Source organism: Ambystoma mexicanum, chromosome 8 (assembly GCF_040938575.1).
Source record: "Ambystoma mexicanum isolate Mex_15411 chromosome 8, UKY_AmexF1_1, whole genome shotgun sequence".
Taxonomy (NCBI): Eukaryota; Metazoa; Chordata; class Amphibia; order Caudata; family Ambystomatidae; genus Ambystoma; species Ambystoma mexicanum.
The window spans coordinates 86,424,938-86,450,303 of NC_090929.1; the positions used below are offsets into that span (position 1 = coordinate 86,424,938).

The 25,366-nt window shown below is 47.7% G+C and overlaps 1 protein-coding gene across 9 annotated transcripts in view; it reads right to left on the reverse strand.

Annotated features, from left to right (window-relative positions):
- Window positions 1-25,366, reverse strand: part of LOC138471647 (uncharacterized) — a 341,135-nt gene that overhangs the window by 137,506 nt on the left and 178,263 nt on the right. For all 9 annotated transcript variants that reach the window (XM_069609364.1, XM_069609361.1, XM_069609362.1 and 6 more), the window contains one exon: window positions 7,056-7,956. In XM_069609364.1, the coding sequence (XP_069465465.1) occupies window positions 7,056-7,070 (15 nt within the window). In that variant the 5' untranslated portion in view covers window positions 7,071-7,956. The remainder of the gene's footprint in view (window positions 1-7,055; window positions 7,957-25,366) is intronic.

The following is a 25,366-nucleotide window of genomic DNA, read 5'->3' on the forward strand; positions in this document are numbered from 1 at the left end:
TACAAAGAATCCATGTTTTGACCCACAGACAGAAGTGGAATGGTAGAAGCACAGCTGGCAAAAGTTCATAACGCGTGCCTAAGAGAAGCTTGTGGACCTTCAAATACCTCTGATGAACAGGCGATCCGGCAAATCCTAGGAAAGCGGGACTGATGCCACAAACCCAGTGTAAAACGGACCAGGGTAGCCAGAGGAGACAGACCGAATCCATTGTCACGTGTGGACATTGAAACACTGAGCGGGGAATCTGAGTACCAGTTCCGTCCGCGAAATAAGAAGCCATTTGAACTTTGATGCTGTGAATTGTGGGGTAAAACCAGTATTAAAGCCTGTAGCAAAACAAAAAAAGTTAAATATTGAAACAATGAATAATGGGAAACTTAATTCTAACTCTACCTGCAAGCCGAGAAGGCATTTGAAAACTGGGCTGTAGGTACCACACAAGAAAACATGTGAACCCTTAAACCTAGAACTGGGGAGAAAGGCTGAAATATAGGTCCCAGAATACAGCGATAGAAAAGGAACACTATTTGTTGGGAAACAATGTTTCATGCTCCCTCAGAATCTATGACACACCTTGACAAGATGATCTATCTCGCCTGAGGGTGGTGTCTCGCAAACTAACCTAAGAAAACTCACTATTTGTTCATCGTGATGACTCGATGCTGAAGCAGCATTACATGTTCTATGCTAACAATAGTTTTACGATGTACCAGCGGGATGTGTCATTGAGTGTCCCAGTGTTATTCTATCCCTCTTTCGCAGATGTGTGGGTTCTCGTTCATTACAAGTCATTACTTATCTGCTCTCTTCTTTATTCCTCTTGCTTATTCAACTACTTTCGTGTGAGGTGTCCCACCTCCCGAGGAATTCTTTCTAAACTCTATTAGGTCCTGCCCCTCCATGGGGGATTTAGGCATCGCCGACCTGACAGACCTCAGTTTCTAAATGTCCTGCCCGGGGAAGGAACTAGGCTTTGTGTGGAAATCTGATCCTAATCTTGCCGTGCTTGAGGGGGCAGCGTTCCGGCAGCTGGAGGTGGACCATGCTGCCAAGCTTGCTGAGGTCCTCCTCGGGCGGCCACTCCTGGATCCCGGAAGTGCTGTGACGTCATGCTGACTCAGGACGCAGAGTCCCTGCATAGCTCCAGCCTTGGCATCCAGTGTGTGCTGCAGCTTTTGAGCATCCTGCTGGGCGGTCCTGCTTCCGGTTGCTTTGCGGTCCCCGGTCTAATTCCTGTGCTGTGGTAAGGAGTCAGGGGGGTGGGATGGACTCTGTTGTGGGAGTGCTGCTCGCCATGGGGAAGCACACAGAGTAGAGGTAACACCTCGAGAGGTCCTCCCTCTCTTGCTCCTCATCCTCTCCTGAGAAGGCAGAATCGTCAGAGAAGAGGCTGTTGCAACTATTTATATGGGGTATCCAGGAGGCGAGTCCAGGGGCCGGGAAAAGGTCCAGCATGCCCTTCCCCATCCAGCCCTTTTTCCTCCTCGTACTTACTCTTCTGCTTACCCTAAGTCCAGGGGAGGAGAGGGGATAGTGTTTGGATATGGAGGCGGTGGCATCTGTTCGTCTCCATGTGCCACACTGTATGGGATTTGCCGCTCCAGAGCCTGCTCCCAAGACTGTGGATGGGACAGCCAGGATCCCCCCTCCGCCATTAAAGACCGCTCAGAAGGCAGGGCTCCCACTCTTGCCTGAAATTAACAATGAGGTGGTGTATGCCTGGTAGGCAGCCTGACCAGATTGCCGTTGTGCATTTCCAAGCCACGCTGTGCCCTATTGAGGGTGAGGAGAAGCTCTTTCCACAGGTAGTTTGGGTCGACACTGTTCTCCTTAGCCTGGTGGCTCGCTATTCCATGGCCATGAGGAGGCCATTAAGAATGGACCGATAGGAAGGTGGAAGGGTCCTTGTGGAAGTCCTCTCATTGCGCTCTGCCGCGCATTCTTATACTGCTGAGATGGCGCTGGAAGGCCTATGATCTGTCTCAAAGGTCTTGCAGCAGAGATCTGAGGCTTAACTTAACTATCCAGAGACCTTTGGGCGATGGGGCTACAGTCTGGAATTCAGCGCCTCGTACCATCAGGGGTTGTCAGGACGCTGATGCCCCTGAGTTTGGTGAAGAGGTCTGCCTTGCAGCGGGCTATCAAGGATCTCCTCGAGAAGAGGATGGGGACGACGGTCCCACGCCACGGGAGGGGCCAAGGTTCTTCTGCCATCGTCTTCTTGGTCCCCAAGCCAGGGGGAAAGTTTCACTTGATAATAGACCTGGAGTAGCTGAATCATCACACTGTTACCCTCTACTTAAAGATGGATTGCTTGCAGCGGGTTATCCCCCTGGTCCGGATGGGGGATTTATTGGTGTCTCTCGATCTCCGCAACGCGTATTGTCACGTTCCGATCTGGGGGCATAACAAGTGCTTCCTGCAATGCTTGGTGGGGTGGTGGGTGGACTGCATTATTGATTCTGGCCCTTCTGTTCGTTTTGAAGTCTGCGCCCAAGAGTTTTGCAAAGATCTTGGGGCCTCTGTTGGACCCCTTACATCTTCGAGTAGTCCAGGTCTTCCAGTACCTGGAAGATTGGCTGCTGAAGACGTCTTCATGCTCTGACCTTTGGGTCAGTCTACAGACGTGCCAGGTTCACGAGGATTTGGGTTTTTTGATCAACAGGAGCAAGTCCAGTCTGTCGCCATCCCAGGATTTCCAGTCTATAGGTGCCCGATTTTGGACAGGGGGGCAGGGTTCTGTTGCAGGAGGACAGGGCCTTCCACCTGGTTCTCACTCCCAGAACTCTGTTGGTGAGATCAGAAGTGCCTACAAGGGTGTTTCTCAGATCCTTGGGCCACATGGCGTTGTGCGTCTTCCTGATACCATGGGTCAGTCTTCATCTGTGCCCTCTCTTGAATCGTCTTCACCTGTACTGGAGATGGGCCGAGCCGGACTTTGAATGCTGTATTCCGGTGCTCCCCTCCCCTTGTCCTTGCCCCGCTGATCACTTACTACCGACAGCAGAAAACGGGGCTGGCGAGCGGTTCTGGTGGTCCAGTCCTGCCAGGGGGGAATGGCAGAGCTGGGAGACCTTGCCGTTGTGCACTTAGAGGGAAATAACGTCAGTGTTTCAGGTGCTCACAGCGTTTTTCCCTTTCTCTGAGGGGGAAGGCTGTGGTGGTGCGGGCGACAATACTGCGACTGTCATTTCAACATGCAGGGTGGTTGCCGTTCTCCTTCGCTCGGGGCTCTGGCGAGGTCTCTGGTTTTCTGGGCAGAGCTGCATCTCCTGTCGATCAAGATGGTTCACGTCAGGGGTCTTCAAGACACTGTGGCAGACAGACTCAGCAGGGCGTTCCCTTCCAGGAACTGGGTGTTGAGAAAGGAGGTCTTCCATTGTATCTGCAGGAAGAAGGGAGTCCCGTGGTTGAATCTGTTCTCTTCTCTCCAAACAGCTCGGATGACCGAGTTCTGCTCCCAATTTCCGTACAAGACAGTGTGGGGGTGGATCCGTTGTCCATCCCATGGCCGATGGGTGTTCTTTCCACATTCCACCTGCTGCCCCCATGTCCCATGGGCAGGGGTCGACTGACCTATAGGGAACTCTGGAGATTTCCCGGTAGGCCTCTGCAACCAGGGTCTCTTTTGTGTGGCTACCTATTTTATTTCCAAATGTTTCCATAAAAAAGGGCTGGGCTGGCTGAAAATGTGTAATATGGGGCCACTTTGAAAATGATTTCCTGGGCCTCTTTTGGTTCTCAGTCCACCACTGGCCATGGGTGTTGGTCAAGCTCAGGGGCTAAGAGGTGGTGGCGATTCTGGTCTCCCCTATCTGGCCAATTCCCTTGTCTGGAGTTGGCAGTGGCGCTGGTTCTTTCTCTGCCGACTTTTCAAGCCCAGGTGCATGGAAGGAGTTCGCCTTTGGGGGTTGGCAGTTGAAAGGGACGGGTTCTGGGCCAGGAGGCTTTCCTTAAGTGTGGTGAACTCGATCCAGGGGGACAGACGGCCTCTGGGATCTGCTTTAGGGTTGGTGCGCTGGGAATGGTTCCTTCCCAGTTGGGCTCAAAGCTCCTTGCGAAGGTCCTGCAGGAGGGTTTTCATCTGGGACTGGTGGTATCCTCCTTGTGGGCCCAGGAGGCTATCAGCCTTTGCAGCTCGGCGCGTTGGTTTCTAGGGTCTTGAAGGGGTTTTCCTTATGCAGGCCTGTAGTGGTTTCGGGCCTGCCGCCCTGGGATCTTCCCCTGGTGCTCAGAGCCTTACAGCTCTGCTGGAGGATGTGCCCTTGAAGATTATCACCATCAAGTCTGCTTTTCTGGTGGCTATCATGTCTGCCAGGTGATTGGGGGAACCTTTATGTAGACTGCCCTTTCGGTGATTTCGGTGGAGGCTTTTTCTAGGGTGATCCCTCTTTGCTGCCTAAAATATCCTCTCCAAGTTTCATCGGTCTCGGGAAGTGGTGTTTCTTGTTTTTTATCCCATTCCGGGCTCCTCTGACGAATGGGGTGGAGTCGTCTGGATATCTGCAGGGTAGTGTTGGTTTCCTTGGACCGTTACAGGGCTCTTAGTAAGGTGGTCGATTTCTTCATCACTTTTTGGGGCCCTGGACTGGGGCTGAAAGCCTCAGTTCTGACCATATATCAGTGGGTCCAGAAGGCTATTTCTCTGGCATTATCAGTCCATGGGCGTTACCTCTCCCGCCGGAGTGCAGAGCAGATCCACTAGGGCCATGCTACCTCTTTGGCAGAGGCTCAGGGGTCACGATTGAGGAGATGTGTAGGGCTGCCACATGGGCCTCTCAAAGTACCTTTGTCCAGCACTCTCGGTTGAATTTGCATAGAGTGGGTGCTGGGGCATCTCGATTCAAAGTGTTCTTGGTGTTGAGGCCTTCTGAGTCGCTGGTTGTTTTGTTCTATGGTGCTGGTCTTTTGCATATCATTTTACTGGTGTGTCTGGTGCTTGCCTATTCAGCTTGCTGCTTTGGTATACCCCACACGCAAGTACTGGAAAGAGGAAGAGGGACGTGGAGGTAATGCAGGAATTATTTACAGGTAATCATCATTACTCCTAGTCCTACTCGTCCTCGTTCCAGTACTGTAGTCCTACCTCTCCCTCCTGACTTGGCTGAATGGGGCTGTGCTTGGGTATGGTTAACTGAGGCCTTTTCGGGTGGGTGATGCTTAATATCCCACTGGGAGGGTAGGGACATAAAATAGTTTACATAGAAATAAAGGATTCCTGGTGGAGGTGGGACACCTCAAACGTAAGTATTGGAACAAGGAAGAGTACGGCTAGGAGTAATGAAGATTACTGGTAAGTTATCCCTTCAACGCGAAGGTGGAGAACCATGGTGTATTGGTGCAGATGTCTATATGCTACGTATGATGACACTCAGGAATGCCACTTTTTCAAGATGTTTTCTCTTAGCAATATCAGAGAATGCTTTACAAATGCCACTTGTGCACATCTTCACTGTTTCCCTCTCCTGGGCTCCTTGCCAGTAATTGTGAGTGCCGGCATTTGGGAACTAATGCTGTACTAGCAGTACTTGGCCCACCATACAGGGATCCTGCGCACTCACTTTCCCTTGCTCTCTGTGTTTCTGTGGGCAAGAGTTGCATGCACGCTCTCTTTTCTTTCTGTCAGTGCGATCCGGTATGCTCACTGTCTCTCTCTTTCTCTGTGTCAGAGGGGTCTGTCTCTTTCTCTGCCCCTTCTCCATCTTTCCCATCTCTCTCTGTCCTTTTCTCACCTGCCTTACAGATAATTGTTTTTAATGTGAATGCGACCCTTTGCATGAAGAAAGGACATAACGTGATGTATATTGTCAGGAAAAGCAAAAAAGTAAAGAAACTATTTAATTTTCAATTTTACGAGGTTTGTAAACTGGCTCTTGAAATAGTCTACTGTTCATTTCTAATGATCACCTGCAGTATATATTGTAGTCATAAAAAGAATGTTACACTTCCATTACTGAGTAAAGCACATTATCGAAACCTACAATAATCATATCAATTATTTCCTATCATACGCTTTCGAAATACTCTATGAGAAAAGGGTGGAGGACAAATAGCACCAATGAGGGTTCCTTGTTTCCTTACATAAAACCAAATGGCATGTTGGGAATATAAGAATAACCATGTAGATCTTAATATTTTACAAATATGTCAGTGAGAAAAGTTTGCATGCTGCAGTGATTGAGTACATAATGCACACTGGGCTTGATGTTCATTTAAATGTTCACAGCACTCATCCTAACATTAAAGCATTTGTAACTTTGAACCACATATACTCATTCGCTTATCCCTAGAATTTGCACGGGAGGATACAATGGCTACGACATCTGTCAACCCTTTGGGGCTTCATAGGCCATCCTCCTCCAAGTTGAATTTTAGAAGAGGGGGTTGAGAGGGGAAGCTGGGTCTCAGGGTAAGGATATCTGTCCATACTGAGCTGTGTTCATGCCCAGTCCCCAATACACAGACATTCTTAGAGAACTGCATATGTTGCACTTACTGTCACTCGTGTTGTGTGATAAACCAATCAGACTAGCCATTTTCCTTTCCACAAAACGAGTTATTAATCTCTGCAGTCCTCTAGCAGTACCAGTGCAGTGGCTTTAGTGCACGGCTCTTGGCAGACTCCATGTGCCCCTACACTTGTCCTATCTTTCACTCATCTTCTGCAAACTTTTCCAGAGATGAATATGATATTTGGCTTTGGGTAGAACTTAAAGGACAACTCTGAAAATTGTAGTTAGTCGATGTACTAGTTGCTTATCTGAAATGCCACATATTTTCAGGTCGTGACATGGAACTAAAAGCTGCAATGTTTCCTGTGTTCACATTGGGTAGTGGGGTGAACAGTCAGGCCTTGCTATTGGGTAGAAGTTAGGGCGACCTAGATACAGCACATGGTTTGAAGGGAACTGCGCGTTCCACTAAATATGCTCTTCCATTTAAAGCACAACCTCTACACCCAGTACTGCAATTCTTTACAAGCCGGAGGTTCATAGTGCAAGCTGTTTATTAGACAAGCAAGTGGGAGACGTGCATGAAGGGAAATCGCTCACCTGACTTTGGCACATTGGCCTCAGATTAAGGGCACGTGCGGCCGGCAGGGTCCTTGGGAAGTCTTGCGGCCTCACCCGGCTTTCATTTAGGAAGTTCTTGGATGGTTTCAACCAAGTGAGGTCCTCTTCTTCTGGGCTCAGTACAGGGGCGCGTGCGGCCTGCAAGGTCCTTGGGAAGTCTTGCTGCCTCGCCTGGCCTTCGTTTAGGAAGTTCTTGGACAGTTTCAACCAAGAGAAGTCCTCTTGTTCAGGGCTCAGTCCAAAGGCATGTGCGGCCAGCGGGCTCCTTGGGAAGTCTTGCTGCCTTACCTGGCCTTCACTTAAGAAGTTCTTGTACGGTTTCAACCAAGAAGGGTCCTCTTCTTCTTGGCTCAGTCCAGGGGTGTGTGCGGCCAGCAGGGTCCTTCGTAAGCCTTGCTGCCTCGCCTGGCTTTCGCTTAAGAAGTTCTTGTACGGTTTCAACCAAGAGGGGTCCTCTTGTTCAGGGCTCAGTCCAGGGGCGCGTGCGGCCAGCAGGGTCCTTGGGAAGTCTTGCTGCCTCACCTGGCTTTCGCTTAAGAAGTTCTTGTACGGTTTCAACCAAGAGAGGTTCTCTTGTTCTGGCCTCAGTGCAGGGGCGGGTGTGGGCAGCAGGGTCCTTGGGAAGTTTTACTCCCTCACCTGGCCTTCACCTAAGAAGTTGTTGCATGGATTCAATGAAGGGTGGTCCTCTTCTCGAGCCTGTGTTCTCAAAGCAGGACAAGGCAAAATCTCTTCAGACTGGGAAGGGCACCATCTGTCAGACGAGGCAAGTCTAAGGATTTTCAACATCTTATTGAGGCATGCTTCCAGGAAGTCTTCCACAACAGCATTCCAGCTTACATGGTTCCCAGGGGATAGGTTGGGCCCCTTCCCGGAATGTCTAAAATAAATAGAAAGAGAGTCTTAAATAATCCAAATGACTGCCCTCTTGTGGTACAGCTCATCACATCAAGCACACCACGAAAATCAGTCTTGTGTTAGCGGTATACTTTACAATGATAAAAACAAAATCTATAAGATCACATTATCCAACTGAAACCCTTTTTACATTACAGAAATGATCAAATTGACAAGCATCCATTACAAAATCCCTTATGTATGTATGTATTTATTACATGTATAAAGCACGCCAAACCCTTAGGCATCAGGGTGCTGTTACATACATGTTACTCTTATTGTTTGGGTTACATAGGTGCAGAGCTGAACCTCATTGTACAGGGGCTACTACCAGGTTGCAGGTGAAGGGTTACAAATAAGTTAAATGCATATGCAGCGCAAGCTGCCATAGACAAGTCCAATAGTTACAGGTAGGTTAAATGCGAAAGCAGCACAGGCTACCATAGTCCAATCTGATAGTTACAGGTAGGTTAAGTACAAAAAGCAGCGCGGGCTGCCATAGTCCAGTCCGATAGTTGCAGGTAGGTTAAGTACAAAAAGCAGCGCGGGCTGCCATAGTCCAGTCCGATAGTTGCAGGTAGGTTAAGTACAAAAAGCAGCGCGGGCTGCCATAGTCCAGTCCGATAGTTGCAGGTAGGTTAAGTACAAAAAGCAGCACAGGCTGCCATAGTCAACTCCGTTGATTACAAATAAATTAAATACAAAAGCAGCGCGGGCTGCCATAGTCCAGTCCGATAGTTGCAGGTAGGATAAGTACAACATGCAGCAGAAGCTGCCATAGAGAAATCCAATGATTACAGAGAAGTTAACTGCAACTGCTGCGCATGCTGCCATAGTTTAAGCCGATGGTTTCAAGTAAGATAAATGCATATGCAGCGCGGGCTGCCATAGTCAAGTCCGGTGGATGCAGGTAAGTGAAGTGCATGAGTAACGTAGCCTGTAGGTGTAATAAAGGCAGGATGGTCCAAGAGGCAGGAGTAGCAGAGGATCCCTTAGATTGTTCCTGCCAGGAGACAGGCACATGGTGTTGCTGGCCATTTAATATGGGGGGTGCAAGGTGGCCGATTATAGGGGTGCTGGGTCCAGATGTATGGAATACAATGCACTGGGCGCTCGCGTGGAAGCAGAGCCGTAGCGAGTGAGGAACATCACATAGCCGGAGAAGGAATGTTTAGCTGCAAGTAAAAGGGACCTGTAGTTGGTAAGTTAAGAGATGAGGGGTAAAGATTATAGGGAGAGACAACCAGAAGTATGAAATGCATTGTTCAGAGTGGTCGAAGGGTTGTATTACCTTGCGCTGCCAACAGATGCGAGGTCCAGGGGTCATGGCCGCGAGTCTTCACCAACTAGGTCAGTGTGGATGGTTGTGATAAGAGGAGATGTGTTGCTAGGCGCATTACATGCCCAGACAGGCCCAGACAGTCGAATCAGCCTTAAACGTGGGCCTTCAGCAATCGGGTCCATAATAAAGCACAGTACAATATATATTACTACCATGGAGTATAAATAACACTGTATGAGGCGAGGTGGAGCCGTGGTCTACGTGTCTACTCGTAGCAACAATCTAACACCTAGTGCAACCAAAGATTCTTCTGGGGGCTCCATGGATAATGGATTACAGCCTACTGGGCTGCCATTATATCCGTCTTCTATAGATCGATCAGTGTGTCCTTTATGCTACAAAGCCATACCTGTACCCTGCTTTGGGTGCAAATCTGGCCTTCGACAGTGCATAGGCAGAGAGCAAACGGGCTAGTAAAGTGTAGCCGGTGGGCACAGTAGGAGGTGACAAGGCCTGGGCAAGGGCCCTGCACATACCCGTCAGGGAACCTTATTAAAGAGAGTGTGGATAGAAGGGCAGGTCACCTTCTGGAATGAGGAGAAGGAGCACTAGAGCAACTATAGTGCCCTCCATGTACTAGAAAAGCAACCGCGTTTCAATAAGGTGGTTTTTGCATTAATTTCTTGGGTGGCAGCCCTTCTGCGTTTTTCTTTGGACACAGTAACATTATGGTCCATTGTAGCCGGTTTCCATGGTTACAGCCACCTACTTGGAGTTTGACTTCACACCGCTGATTGGCCCTATGTGAATGAAGTGTGATCTTAGAAGTAGATCTGTATGGCCCCTCATTCTGTGTCTCCGCCCCTTCCTTAACTTGTCCAGCTCTCACTGCCTTCCCAGCCAGTTTGGCCAAGTCTTTCGAGGAATGCACTTCTTTATACTTTCCGACTATCATTTTGGAGAAGGAAGCGAGTCAAAATATGAGGTGCGTGCTCATGTTGAAGCGTTTCCATGGCAGCCATGTGTGATATAATGCCCTAGCCATGATTCCATGGTGCTTCCCATTGGGAAACAGGAGAAAATAATCTACATTGTAAATTCAGCTCGTGTGCATTTTGTTTAACTGATCTGGTTAATGTAGGTTTGTCACAAATGCCCGAAGAACTGCCTATGTTCCGATGGACTTGTTGCATTGTTCCCCTAGTTCTGAATTCTGTTCCTTGATCATTCGAGCCTCCGCCTGTGTATGTGTTTTCTCTGCAGCACACTTGGCATAGACAGGCCCGTCTTTTTTTGGCCCTGCTTACATTGTTCTTTCACTGTGGGCCATTAATTTCTGAGCAACAACCGACTTTTGGTTTCAACAGAAATAAAAGGTTCTGGGATTTCCGCCAGAATAGAAACACATTTGCCTTATTACCGACTCCAGCCCACGACTAGCAGTGACTCTGCAGCTTGTGTGTGTTTGGGAGGACCTTATCAAAACGCATGCATCTTGGGTGTGGCCATGCTGTCTGAGGACTTCATTTTCAATTCTTTTTAAGCGCTTGCCGCTCCTTGTACTTGGCCACTACTAGCCATGTCTCCACCTGGGGACATGTGCACGAACCCTACCAATCTACCACAGCTCTGCCTCATTCAAATGTGTTGTAAAACACACAATGTCGCACTTACTCCATTTTGTCCTACACAAGACTCCCCAAAAGTGTCCCAATGGAATATATGTCATCTCGCTTTCAGTGCAATCGCCACCAAACTCCAGACTGAATACATGAAGTGAGTGCTATGGCTTTTATCAATTTGAGTAACTTCCTCGTGTATTCTGTTTATTTGGGTAATCCACATGAACTCCATCTGTTAAGCAGTTCTAATAAATTAAACCGGCAACACACCAGGGGTCTGCAGCAGAACATTTTTACTTTGCTTAAAGTGCAACACATGGAGCGGACTGGTAGATTTACTACAGGAGAACGTAGTGCATGCTTGCCGAGCAAGGCTCTCTCTGCGCTTGCTTCTGTTGCCGTGGCCGATATCTTTACTCCAAGGCACAAGTAGCACAGGTCTGCATATCTGGACCCTTGCTTGGGATGTCGGTTTGCCATATCTGTGGGACTGCAATTCCCACCCTCGGTAGTATTCAATTACGAAGCCTGTTTTGGCAGAACCTTCTCTTGCGCTCAGCTGGGCCAGATTGCAGGAACCACTGATGATTTGTAGGTTGAGCTCTAGGGTAGGAGGACACTAGGTTTAGAGATTAAGAGTCAGCTCTAGGTAGCAATCCTGTCTTTGTCTTCTTGGACCTTTGGAGCCCCATTCTTCCAAGAAGCTCGTATCTCAGTACTGGAGAATCAGTCTTCCCCCTTGTGAGGCTTTTTTATGCGTTATTGGGGGGTTGAGGGTGGGGGGGTCCCGTCTATAGATCTCTTTATCCCAGAGGGTACAATGCTTGGGGCCCTTTCCCTAAAGTACAAGGAGAGGGCCCTAGAGGTGTCTCTGAAAGATAGAGCCCATGTCTGGGTTTTACAGAGAAATACCCCACCCAAATCTTCAGACTGACATCAGAGGGCATAATACTGCTTTTCTGTAGTTGTATTTTGCATTTATTGTTACAAATGCTTTAATGTTAGGATGAGTGCTGTGAAAATGTAAATGGCTAACAAGCCCAGTACTTAAAGATTGACACATACAAACTTATCTCTGACATATTTGTCAAATATTACGATATATATGTGCATTTTATATTCCCAAAATGCTCTTTGATTTTATGCAAGGAAACAAGGAACCCTCATTGGTGCCATTTCTTTTTACCCATCTAGGGACTGAACCAATTGACATACATGATCAGGATACACAATAGTGCCTAGTGCTATAATGTGATCAATTTACATATTTTCCATTTTGAACATGTATGTGAGACAATCACAGCATGGATAGGCGCAGGGGCCAGTGAGGCAATGGCCCTTTTCATAGTTAATAAGTGCATCATAAGTCCTGTCCTAAACAGTAATAATGGTGAGCTGGCATTAATGGCGTTAGAAGTGGCGGAAGGGAGAAAGAGGATTTCTCGCTTGGAACAGTTTATTTATTTATTTTTGCATTTGTTGTAGCGCGGATCAGGCAGGCTAAAAGCATCCAGTGACATGTGGCTGTGAGGCAGCTTGTGATAGGTTCAGATATTGCCGGGATGAAGGATGGAAACAAGAAAAATACCTGGGAATCATCTGCAAAGAATAGTATCATTAGTTTCCACCAGCAACTTGCAAAGCGTTCATGCTCAGGATTTGTCAATACACTCAAAAATGATTGGTTTCTTCCTCCTCCTGTTCCCGTCCTCTTTCCTCTATACATTCGACCAACAGGTCGGGACCAGAGCAATTTTTGTAGCACCAAAAAGTTGTTCTCCTTTCTTTATTTTTACGCGGCGGCAGCTGTGCCTACCGGCCGCATCTATGCCTCACCCATGGCCTTGCCCTTCACTTCACTTCTTTTATCAGCACTGTCAGGATCGGACACATTTGGCAGTCTGTTCCGTCTATGCCAGGTAAAAAGGGTTTCATTGTATGCACCTTAGGATCTTCCAAGAAGAGCCCCGGCAGTGCCGAGGTTCCCACCAGTGGTACTAAACTGAGAGGCTCCCTCGAACAGAGCTTAGCAGGCCTGGAGAGATTCCTTCAAGAAGGATCAGTATCCTGAAAGTAAAAGCCAATTATGCACAGAAGACTTCTACTCACCCAAAAGACTGTCAGCGCGACCTACTGCGATTCAAGCAAAATTCGTCCCACAAAACATCCGTTTTATGTGAGGTGACAGGCAGACATTGTTCCTGCCTCATAGTCTGCCCCTTTGTCCGAAGTGCATTCCAGATCTATGCCCCGGGCCAGCTCTTCAATAAGGAGCAACACTTTTGCTCCAAGGTTTGAGTGGTCAGCCCTGCCAAAAGTGTTGCTACCCCTCACTCATTCTCTGGCTCCAACCTCGCTCCCTCTATAGTAGGATGACCCATGGATGGGGATTTCGTCTTTGCAACCAACATCTGTGGGCTCCTGGACCAGACCGGTGTCTGCGCCATGGGCAGTTTTTCAAAATCAGTGTTTGTCGCATTGCTCAGAATCTTTTTTTGTGAGGTATCAAACCTCGATGGTCTCAGACGATATAATCTCTTCTGGCAAAGCCTCCTTCAACCACAGGTACCTCCAAAACCTACGGAGAAGCTCACAACTCCAGCTCCAGCACCTAAGCCACGGGAAGAACCTCCAGCTGAGCATCCGTCGGCCCAAATAGACCCAAAGCCACAAGTGACCGATTCAAAATATCCAGACGAGGACGATGCAGCACAAGAAGGGGATGAAAAAAAGAGTGTCATCATCACGAGAGTTCCACTACAGGAAAATGGACCCGATGGGGCTCCAGGAAATCCCACAGGGGCAGGCATCATGGCGGCAGCCTTTTCCCTCAAAACTTCAGAAAGGTCAGGGATTAGCTTACAGAACGCACAGCTTGAAAACATGGAAAATGTGACCAAAGCACAATTCCGTTATGCAAGTAAACAAGGATGTACGTATATGCTATAGGCTACTATCATCGGAAACAAGTCTCTAGTAGCCTGCCCTTAATCATCCTCATCAGTGGTAGTGCTGGCACCATCATACTGAAGACCTTCCTCCATTCTGAGGATCGGGCACTGGAAGTTATAGGGAAGAACGTTTTTTCTAATTCTGTCCTACAGCTCCGACAAGCTCACACTGAGGCGATTCTGGCAGCAGCCAGCCAGAAGATCTGGTGAGAGCATTCTCAATTCGAGGAATACATACCGGCAGACTTCCTAAAACAGTTTAAAGACCGCTTAGCAGGCACAATGGTCATCACACCATGTGGACACCTCAGCTAGAGGCATAGCCATTGCCTCCCAAGTGTGCAGTAAAGCAAGGCTACATGCAACAAAATTCACAAAGTACAAGATAATGCTATTGATCTCCCATTAGAAGGCATTGACCCATTTCACAGGTCAACTGATGAGGGGTTGAGCAAGAAAAAGGCGAGCACCCCGACAGTAAATTCCATCTTGGTGCCTACTAAACCAGTGTCTACCAAACTAGCAGGAACTGGGAATTCTGTTCCCATCCTTTTGCAGGATTTAGGGACTTCCAAGGCTGCAAGTCCAGACAGTCAAAGTCGTCCCCAAAGCCTCTACAGAAAGAAACAAAAGGCCACCAGAAAGTTGTTTTTCACTCACTCCTCCTCCACATCAGCCGACAAAACTAGCACATGATGGACGAGCCTAGTCCCACAGAAATCCCATGGGGGGGTGTCTGTCAGTCCACATCGACAAATGGAGGACCATCATTTTTGATCTTGGGGCCTTATCAATGGCGAGCAGAGATCTTCTGTTGTCACTTTCACCTCCCCCATTACGCCCCTTGGCAGCAGATTTGCTCCCTCTCCCTAAGGAAAGAAATACCCAACTCCTTGAGGTCAGAGAAATAGAGGAGATTTTCCTGATGGAGAGAGGTACAGGTTTTTACTCTTCTTTGTGGGGCCATTTTAGACTTGGTGAGCATTAACCTGCATTTAACCCTCAAGCTCTGGATCCATGTGATTACTGTGCCGCCTTTACTGCACCCTCTGCAATGTCCATTATATACTGTAATGATCCCACACATATATAGGGTGAAAAGGGGACGAAATAAAAAAATAAAGTGGACAATTTCGGGGATCGCAGTAAATGCAGCACAATAATTGTACAATCCAGAGAAATTCAAGATGATCACTCCGACACTTATCTCTGTGCAGTGGATCTGAAGGATGCATACCTGCATATTCCAATACGTCCAGCTTATCGGAAAGTCTTACGGTTTTTAGTGGGAGAGTCTCACTTCCAATATCGAGTGCTAACCTTTGGTCTTGAGTTGGCACCATACGTTTTTACGAGCATAATGGCTGGGCTTGTGGCCCTTCTCTGTCTCCAGTGCATCCACATATATCCATACTTGGTTAACTTGTTTTTAGCTAGCTGATGAAAGAATGCTCCCCTCAAATGGTAAAGTCTCCGCTCCAAATCCTACTGGAACTGCTATGTGGCTTGGGACTTTCAGTGAACTGGGCAAAGTTTGTGTTGACAGTCATGCAAGGCCTGTTTTTTAGAGGCTCACACTGGTAGACATATCAAGCCAGAGCATATCCAATGACAGAAAGAACAGTGGACATCCAGAACCTGTGTGCCATCTTGCTCAAGGCGATCTCCATCCATCACAGCATGGTGATTTCAACAACTTTTGGGCCTTTCTTGGTGAGAGCAGTTCCGTTGGCCACTTTGAAGATGTGCAGAGCCTAGCTTGCACCGAGGGAGTCCTGCACTGAAGCTTGGGGTTCTCAGTCGCAGTTGGTACCGATCTCAGGCAAAATGCACCAAGATCTGGCCTGGTGGCAGACCCACCGAATTTGATGGTAGGGATGCCCTATGTGGGCCCCATTCACCATCTCGACAAACCCTTCATTTTATGGGATAGGGAGCCAACCTGGATCACCTTCAAGTCTTCGGCATTGTCCATCAAAGAATGGCAACATCACATCAATGCATTGGAACTAACAGTAACTTTCCTTGACCTGAAAGCATTCCAGACTAGGATTTTGTACAAGGCTGTGCGTCTCCAGAAACTCTTTGTCGATGTTTTACGTAAACAGTGCTGCACGAAATCCAAGCATATCATCATGCCAGGAGTGACTATTTGGGAATGGGTCACTCTCCGGGGATTTTGGCTTTAGGCGATTCACCTACCGTGTGCAGAGAAGAACAATGCAGGTTCTCAGCCGGCCTGCGCCTGCAAACCACAAATGGAAACTGAACAAGGTTCTCACTGAGCTAGTTTACCGATTGGACATTCCCTCATGTAGATCACTTCACCACAAGTCTAACCGGGTTGTGTCCTTTTTGCGCATTGAGCGAAAGTTAGAGGATGGACTTCTTAGGAGAGGTTGTGGAATGGGATGGAGGCATTTGCCTTTCCTCCCCTCCCCTAGATTCATGGGACACTCCTAAAATTCCTTAGCTCAACCAGCTGCTCACCTTTCATAGCTTCCTTTGTTGCCAGCGAGGTTCTGCTTTTTGAATTTCATGAACCTGTCAATTCGGCCTCCAATTCCCCCATCAGATCTCCACGACATGCTGTCTGAGTAGGGGGGGAGGGATTTGATCCTGCTCCCCTGCCTTTGATTGCTGAGCTTGGGGCATGGTCATGATGTCTGGGCCATAGGCACCTTGGATCTATCGTAAGAAAATATGCAGGAAGTTCGGCAGCCAGAAAGCCCTGTACTAGGAATCAATATAAGAGCATGTGTCATAGGTTCTACCACTGGAGTTTGTTGGCATCACTAGGTGATGTCTTCTCTTTTGTAGCAGACTTAGTTGCTTCGAGTATTCAAATTGATTTTTGCAGGACATACCTTGCTGCTTTGGGGGCACACCTAGCCTCTGACAATTAACCTTTTTTGTCCTCTAATCCCGTGGTTATGCATAATTTTGAAGAACTGTCCCAGGTGTACCCAACAGTAAAAAATGCTCACCTCAAGTGGGATTTAAACATAGTTCGTATGGCCATATGTCATAAACCGTTTGGGCCGATGGCGACGGCAGATATCAAACTAGTTTCCTGGAAGTAGATTTTTCTCACTGAAATTACTTCAGCAAGGTGCATTAGCAATATCAAGGCCTTATCGGCAGAACAAAGTGGTACTACCAAAAGTCACACCTGAATTCAACATAGACCAGGAACCATCCTTGCTGGTTTTCTTCCCTAATCCATCGTCAGATGCAGAAGAAGTTATCCTCTGTTAAATGTGAAGTGAGTCTAGAAATGCTATCTGGACCCAACAAAGGAGTTCAGAAACTCATCTAGACTCTTCATGTCCTTCGGGAACATGAATTCAGGTTCTCAAGCATCCCAGGACACTTTAAGAGAGGTCGCCTTTTGCATCCTGGAGAGCCATTCATCCCAAGGACCTCACCCAAAGGAGCTCCATGCCCAGCTTGTGAGGGCCAAAAGGACGCCTTCCAAAGACATGCCCCCTGAAACTCAATTTCCAAGGCAGGACTTGTCCGGATAGGAGTTCGCGGGCGGCTGCTCAGCTTGGGCAAGCTGTCCTCAAACACCTCTTCAGCTAGATGGATATAGTACCATCCACCCCCATGTTAATGTGTAGTTGTAAAACTCCCAAAAATATGAAGGAAAGGGGATGGAACATAGGAGCAAGGAAAAATTGCATCAGTCAGGGACAGACATCGCTGGTTGGAAAAGGACGATGCCACGCATGCGCTGGCCACTGCGTAAAAATAAAGAAAGGGAACATTCCTGTCCCGTTCGACGACAAAATGCCCTCAATAGTATGGAGGAAAACTACCCCTTAACCACCAGGAGTACAGTAGTTACTACAGTGAGTAACTTAACTATACCTGATTTATTAGCTATTGTTCAAGTGCAATAGTAATGAATGCCTAGCTCAGGAGCAGTGGTATTGAATGCAGACAACTGGCAGGTGTTCCGCTCACAGGTCCTTGAAGGTATAATAGTTGGTATTGTATACCAAAATATTTTGTGGACGGGCGATGATCTGATAGGGTGTTTATGATCTTTGTTGATGCGCTGCAACCCTGCAGTCTAAGTCTAGCCGTGTTTAATACCTGGAAAGTATCGGGCACCACATCTAAGGGACCTGTGGTTTGGAAGTCTGTTTCTGCACATGCTCTTTAGGGCAACAGACCATAGACATCAAGGGCGGACAAAAGCTTTGTTGTTCAACCTGCACAAATCTGGAATGCTGAATGCGATCTACATGGCGAAGTCTCTCTTGGAATTCAGAGGCCTCAAACGGCAACTGTTCTAGTCAACTAGGTCACTAGTGCTCAGAGATCCATTTTAGGTTATGGCATGTGCTCCTCATACACACATATGATATGATATGGCATTTATAACACACCTGTACACAAGTTTTTCAAGGTGCGACAAGGCAAGGGAGGGGAACAGAGGGAAGACAAAGACAACGATCCTACTAGGCCATGTGACATTGAGATCGCGCAAAGTGCAAGGGAGAGGGTAAGTGCGGGGGGTAAGGGGTGAGGGAGAAGTGCAATACATAGAATCAACAGTGACGAATGAATCAAATAAAACAATCGGAAAAAGTGCAGCCAGCTAAGGGTAAGTGCAGACGACAAGTGTTGAGATGGTGGGGGCTGCAGGGATACAGAAACAGCCCCCAAGTGCAGGGGTTGCCCGGGAAGCAGTGCAGGTGTACAGCTGGTGGGGGAGGGGACCTGGGCCTGAGATCAGAGGGCACCCAGGCAACCAGTGCAAAAAGGAAGGTCTTGAGGTGCTTCCGGAACTGAAGATGGTTCTCCTCAAGTTTCAGGGAGGCTGTTCCAGAGGGAGGCCCCAGCCGAAGAGAGAGATCTACCACCAACACGTAGTTTGGAGAAGCGACTGACCCTGAGGGAGTTGGAGGCGGATGAGCCAAGAGCTCGAGAAGGAAGATATTTAGGAAGAGAGCTGAAGGTATTGAGGCCCCGGCCCCAGAAGGCCTTGTGAACAATGCAGAGGGTTTTGAACTTAATCCTTGCAGCCACTGGGAGCCAGTGCAGAGGTTTCAGTCCTCGAGAGATACGATCCCTGGGCTTGAGGCCAAGGACAAGTCTCGCAGTCCTGTTCTGGATGAGTTGCAGGGCGGAGAGTAGAAGCAGGCAGATTTAGAAAGATGCTGTTGCAATAGTCCAGCCTAGAGAGAACCAGAGCTCTGGAGACAGTGGGCTTCTGGGGGAAGGAGAGGAAAGGAAGAATACCTCTGAGAAGGTGCAGCTGGTAGTGTGACTTTTTAGAGACGTCAGATGTCAGGGGAGAAGAAGAGAGTGGAGTTGAAGATGACCCCATGGTTTTTAGCCTCACAAGTGGGAGAAGGAAGAGGGCCAAGAGAGGCCGGCCAGAGAGCGACAGGAAAGGAGGGAGCAGGTGTGCCGATAAGGAGAATCTCAGTCTTACTGGCATTAAGGCAGAGATCATTGGCGGCACAGCACTCCTGTATAGCGGAGAGGCGGTCAGAGATGAGAGAAGGAGAAGAGGTGGCGGAAGGGAGCCTGAAAATGAGCTCAGTGTCGTCTGCATAGCACTGAAAGGTGGGGCAGAGAGCGGCGATGCGGTGGGCAAGAAGTGCCAGGTATTGGTTGAACAGCCAGGGAGAGAGGTTAGACCCATGTGGAAACCACAGGTAGAGATAGAGGAGAGGAAGTACCCAAGTTGGACCTGGGGGCGGGGTGGTCGATCAGAGAAAAAAAAAAGAGGTCAATCAAGCCAGGGCCTGATCAGTGATACCCAGGTTATCACGGAGATGGTTGAGCAGGGTGGCATGGTTGACTGTGTCAAAAGCAGAAGAGAGATCAAGTAAGATGAGAACACGGAGTATTGGAGTCAAGGTTGGAGAGCAGGTCTTCACAGATGTTCAGGAGAGTAGTTTCCGTGCTTCTGGCAGCTCTGAAGCCAGACGGATGGTCAAGGAGACAACCAACCAATTCAGTGTGAAGATTAAACTGGGAGATGGCCAGCTTTTCCAGAGCTTGCCCAGGAAAGGAGTGATGGAGATTGGGCAGTAGTTAGCATGGCAGGAAGGGTCGGCAGAGGGTTTCTTAAGAAGAGGGTGCACAAGGGAGTGCTTCAGGGGTGAAGGGAAGACTCCAGTGGCGAAGGAGTGGTTGCAGAAGTCAGCCAAAGCAGGAGCCAGGGGTCAATTTGGTCCCTGATGGTTTTAGAGTAACCTGTTTCGACGAGACTTTCATAGATCAGACTTGCCTAGAAACCTTGTCTGGGGACAACAGGGTAAAGGCAGAGAGAGAGGAGAGGTGGCCACAGAAGGGCCAGAGGAAGAGAGGGGAGTAGAGAGAGGAGGAGGAGAGGAAGAGAGAGAGGACAGGATGTCTTGAGTTTTAGAGATGAAATGAGAAGCCAGGGCCATGCAGAAGGCCTGGGAGGGGACATGAGAGGTAGAGACTGCAGCAGGATCGGCCAGCTCCTTGCAGATTTTAAAGAGTTTGGATGAGTTTTTGGATGCTGCAGAGAAGCAGGCTTGGGTGAGGGCTCTCTTCTTGGTGCGGACAGAGCGCCGGTATTGCCTTTGGAGCAGGCGGCATGCCAGTTTGTTAGAGGATGTACAGGAAGCATGCCATTTCCTTTCAGCCACCCTGCACTTGTGTTAAGGTGATTCTTGCATAGATTAACAACAGAGGAAGGAAATCGACAAGCTATACTAGCACATCCTCCATCGAACCTGTGTTGCTCCGCGTCGTAGCACATTGCCTCTGAGCAATGTTCCTGCGACATTCTCATTCTCTTGTGAAAATGACAGTGGCACCCTAGAGGCAGACATGATGTACTATGTGCCATTGGGAGGGGTAAGACGAATCTTAAGATCAGATACTGTAGTGTTACATGAAAGTCTTTCTAATATGTAGTTGTTGGAAGACATTTTTGGAGAGTAAAGGGTAGCAATAACATATAATTCATCATTCTAAAAGAATATTTACACTGTTTCAAATTCAAAGTTGCTGTACATGATTTCACTCCTGGTGAACAATGTATCACCTGCAAGTCTTCTCAGCTATGGGCTCCTGGGAATCCTTGCACCTTGAACACGTTAGATAAGAGCCATACAACTCTTATGGGAGGCAGTGCAAGACAGAGCTTTGTACCCTTGGAAAGCCTTACACCTTGAACACGTTAGATAAGAGCCATACAGCTCTTATGGGAGGCAGTGCAAGACAGAGCTTTGTACTCCTGGAAAGCCTTACACCTTGAACACGTTAGATAAGAGCCATACAGCTCTTATGGGAGGCAGTGCAAGACAGAGCTTTGTACTCCTGGAAAGCCTTACACCTTGAACACGTTAGATAAGAGCCATACAGCTCTTATGGGAGGCAGTGCAAGACAGAGCTTCAGGCTCCCGGAAAGCCTTACACCTTGAACATGTTAGATAAGAGCCATACAGCTCTTATGAGAGGCAGTGCAAGACAGAGCTTCAGGCTCCTGGAAAGCCTTACACCTTGAACACGTTAGATAAGAGCCATACAGCTCTTATGAGAGGCAGTGCAAGACAGAGCTTCAGGCTCCTGGAAAGCCTTACACCTTGAACACGTTAGATAAGAGCCATACAGCTCTTATGAGAGGCAGTGCAAGACAGAGCTTTGTACCCTTGGAAAGCCTTACACCTTGAACACGTTAGATAAGAGCCATACAGCTCTTATGGGAGGCAGTGCAAGACAGAGCTTTGTACTCCTGGAAAGCCTTACACCTTGAACACGTTAGATAAGAGCCATACAGCTCTTATGGGAGGCAGTGCAAGACAGAGCTTCAGGCTCCTGGAAAGCCTTACACCTTGAACACGTTAGATAAGAGCCATACAGCTCTTATGAGAGGCAGTGCAAGACAGAGCTTTGTACCCTTGGAAAGCCTTACGCCTTGAACACGTTAGATAAGAGCCATACAGCTCTTATGGGAGGCAGTGCAAGACAGAGCTTCAGGCTCCTGGAAAGCCTTACACCTTGAACACGTTAGATAAGAGCCATACAGCTCTTATGAGAGGCAGTGCAAGACAGAGCTTTGTACCCTTGGAAAGCCTTACGCCTTGAACACGTTAGATAAGAGCCATACAGCTCTTATGGGAGGCATTGCAAGACAGAGCGTTGAACTCCTGGAAAGCCTTACGCCTTGAACACGTTAGATAAGAGCCACACAGCTCTTATGGGAGGCAGTGCAAGACAGAGCTTTGTACTCCTGGAAAGCCTTACACCTTGAACACGTTAGATAAGAGCCACACAGCTCTTATACGAGGCAGTGCAAGACAGAGCTTTGGACTCCTGGAAAGCCTTACACCTTGAACACGTTAGATAAGAGCCATACAGCTCTTATGGGAGGCAGTGCAAGACAGAGCTTTGGACTCCTGGAAAGCCTTACACCTTGAACACGTTAGATAAGAGCCATACAGCTCTTATGGGAGGCAGTGCAAGACAGAGCTTCAGGCTCCTGGAAAGCCTTACACCTTGAACACGTCAGATAAGAGCCACACAACTCTTATGGGAGGCAGTGCAAGACAGAGCTTCGGACTCCTGGAAAGCCTTACGCCTTGAACACGTTAGATAAGAGCCATACAGCTCTTATGGGGGAGGCAGTGCTTTCGCCTGCACAGACGGGTATTCGATTTTCTTTGCAGTATTCTGGAAAAACAGGTTGAAGTTTGTATTTAAAAATTAGGAAACTTGCTCGAGTTTCATCCCGTGGGAAACGTAAACGTTAAATGTAAAAATAACGCATTTTTGTTTACACACATATCTGGGATGAAGGCCTCTCCCCAATGCAAAACAAGACCAGCATTGTTCTTGGCATGTGCCACAGGAAATACCACGGCTACAGAGAATGGAGATTTCAAATACAGTAAAACATGACCCATGGGGTTTGTCTATGAAGAGGAGGTCGTACAATTCCATACCCAAGACTCTGGAAATCATTCAATTTTCTGGCATTAAAAGCTTCCATGTTTAAACCTTTTAAAAGTAAATGACTTCTGTGACAAAGAAATGGAAGTAAGAAGTTGGGTAGGAGGAAAGGCAGACTTCTTTTAACTTCTGTCAACTTCTGTCATTCATTTCGAAGAACAAACACAAGGAAGAGAAAGTGGCCAGTGGATTCTAAAGAAGTCCCAGTGTGGCCATGGGGAATGGGGGAGGGGAGTGCAGGGGGTTGGGGGTGTACACGAGGCCGGCGTTGAAGGAGAACAAAAAAAAATGCATGAGGGCTCATAAGTCCTATTTTTAACACAGTGCCATCTCTGGAAGTCTTTCACTCGTGTGTGTGTGTGTGTGTTTTTGGAAGTATGTTTTCTGGAATTAAAAGTTCAAAGGGTTTATCTGAAACATTGGTGCCAAGTGATCACCACAGAGGATGCCCTCAGTAGCCACTATCACCCAGCCCCCTCCCCCCGATCACTGGTGGAACAGGTACAGGGTTTAAACAGGTATGAAGCATCACCCAGCCTGTAGCATATCCTGTCACACTGCCGAGGCTTTTAAGAACCAGAACCTTACTCTCTATCACACGCATTTCCATGCTCTCCTTTTGAGCTCTAGAAAACACCACATTCACGAAGAACCCAAACACATATGCATTCTAACTCAGTACTATCTTCCGACTTGAATGCGTCCATCCAGGAAAACGTAGCTAAGGGGAACCAGAAGCAGGACCCGGCGTCTTTTAGAATTCCTCTGTCACTATGAGGATGTTCTTCATTTGCATTTCCAAAAGAAAAAACAAAAACCAAATTGCTGTCAATCAGTCCATTAACGTATGCATAAATATCAACCATTCATTTATCAAAAATACAAATACATCATTTGATCTCCATTCAATGGAGAGGATATATAAACCACATAGCAAAGCTTAACAGCAACCAATAAAATCACATGAAAAAATAAACAAATCTCTATAGTGCCAGGGGAAGCACGAGATCATATTTTCGATCACTCAATTCTCCTATGCGCCAACTCCTGGGAGTATCCTTTCCCCTTGTCTTAGCTGGATACACCTATTTAGCTCTAAATGGGTTTCAACGCTCACTTGGTCACAAAAGTGCCTCCTAGTGTTCAACAGGACTGGCTTCATTTTAATCTGTATCCGAGCGTTGCATCATGTACCTATAATTGATTTAATAGATAACATCACTATAACAATGCAGACCCACTCCTGCTTTCCCCACACCATTAGTGTAGACCATCTAAAGTGGTGTACCTGCATGCACCCAACCAAGGATGACGTGACGTGGAGGCACTGATGAACATCAGCCAAATCCTAGCTCGACACAAGCGGATGGTCAATGCCACAAAGGCAAGCCCCCTGTGATGCAAGTTAAAAGCACGCACAGCAAAGTACAACTGCTGAACCAACCACGCATAGTGTTGGGTGGAGCATGAAACAAAGCCATCAATCCATCGGCTCAATGGAATGGTCTTACCTAGAATTCCTCAACATGGCTCTTTTATACAAGTAACCATTAATATGCCACAAATATGCCAAAGCACAATGTGAAGAAACGAAATCCCAACGCCGAAAACCATGGAGAAAAACATGAATGTCTTACCCACAATGCCATCATATCCTGCACCACTTGAAATATTCGGTTGTCGTGCTTGCTTGAATAGTTTATGCCAGCAGTAAACTTGGTTTATGCAGTGCACAAGCAAACAATGTTCCCCTTAGGCCCGAATGAACAGTTCCGGTGCAGGTCATTAGAAGGAGAAGGCGAAGCAGAAGTTGTTGCAGGCAGCAGTTGCAGCAGCAGCAGGAAAACAAAGCTGCTGGAAATGCTGCAGTGCCTGAAGCGGGTACCAGCTCTGAAAGGGTCTTTGTGTAAGCAGATCGGAATGGCAGAAGTCACACAGTGGGAAGTGCTGTTTTGGAAGGCTTTCCCTGCGCATTGTTTCGGTGGCAGGCGAGCACCGGAGCACTTTGGGAGCAAGAAGAGCCCTTTCCCATTCGATCCATGGGGAAATGACCGAAGCAGTCAGGCAGAAAGCAGCAGAAGAAGCAGAGTTGAATGGAGCAGCGGATCAGGCCGAGTTTACCGTTGCTAGGTAACCCTGGAACGCTGCGTAGTCGGCCGCTTGCTGTTTGCCCTTATTTTGAATTCTGAAGTAATGCAAGAGAAGAATATTTGAGTTGTAACAACGTTGACAAAGGACAAGAAAGGAAAGGTTGCCATTACCGTTACTCAAATCAAAATTATTGTCAAAACAGAGAAAGGGCAACATTAAACCAGAACAGAAACACCTATTGCCAGAGGCAAGAGAGGGCAATATTGAAACCAGTCAACAATAACCACCATTGCCAAAGACAAGTGAGGGCAAAACTGAGGTCAGCTAATTGTGACCATTGTTATAAGAGTAAAGAAGAGGCAATAGTTGAGGAAGACATCAACAAGCATTGCCTAAGCCAAGGAGAGGGTGTGATACAGAAACATTGTCAGCAGCTGTTTAATATAAAAGTGGGAAAACAAGAGTGGAAGGAGATGATCCCTCCTGATAGAAGGTATA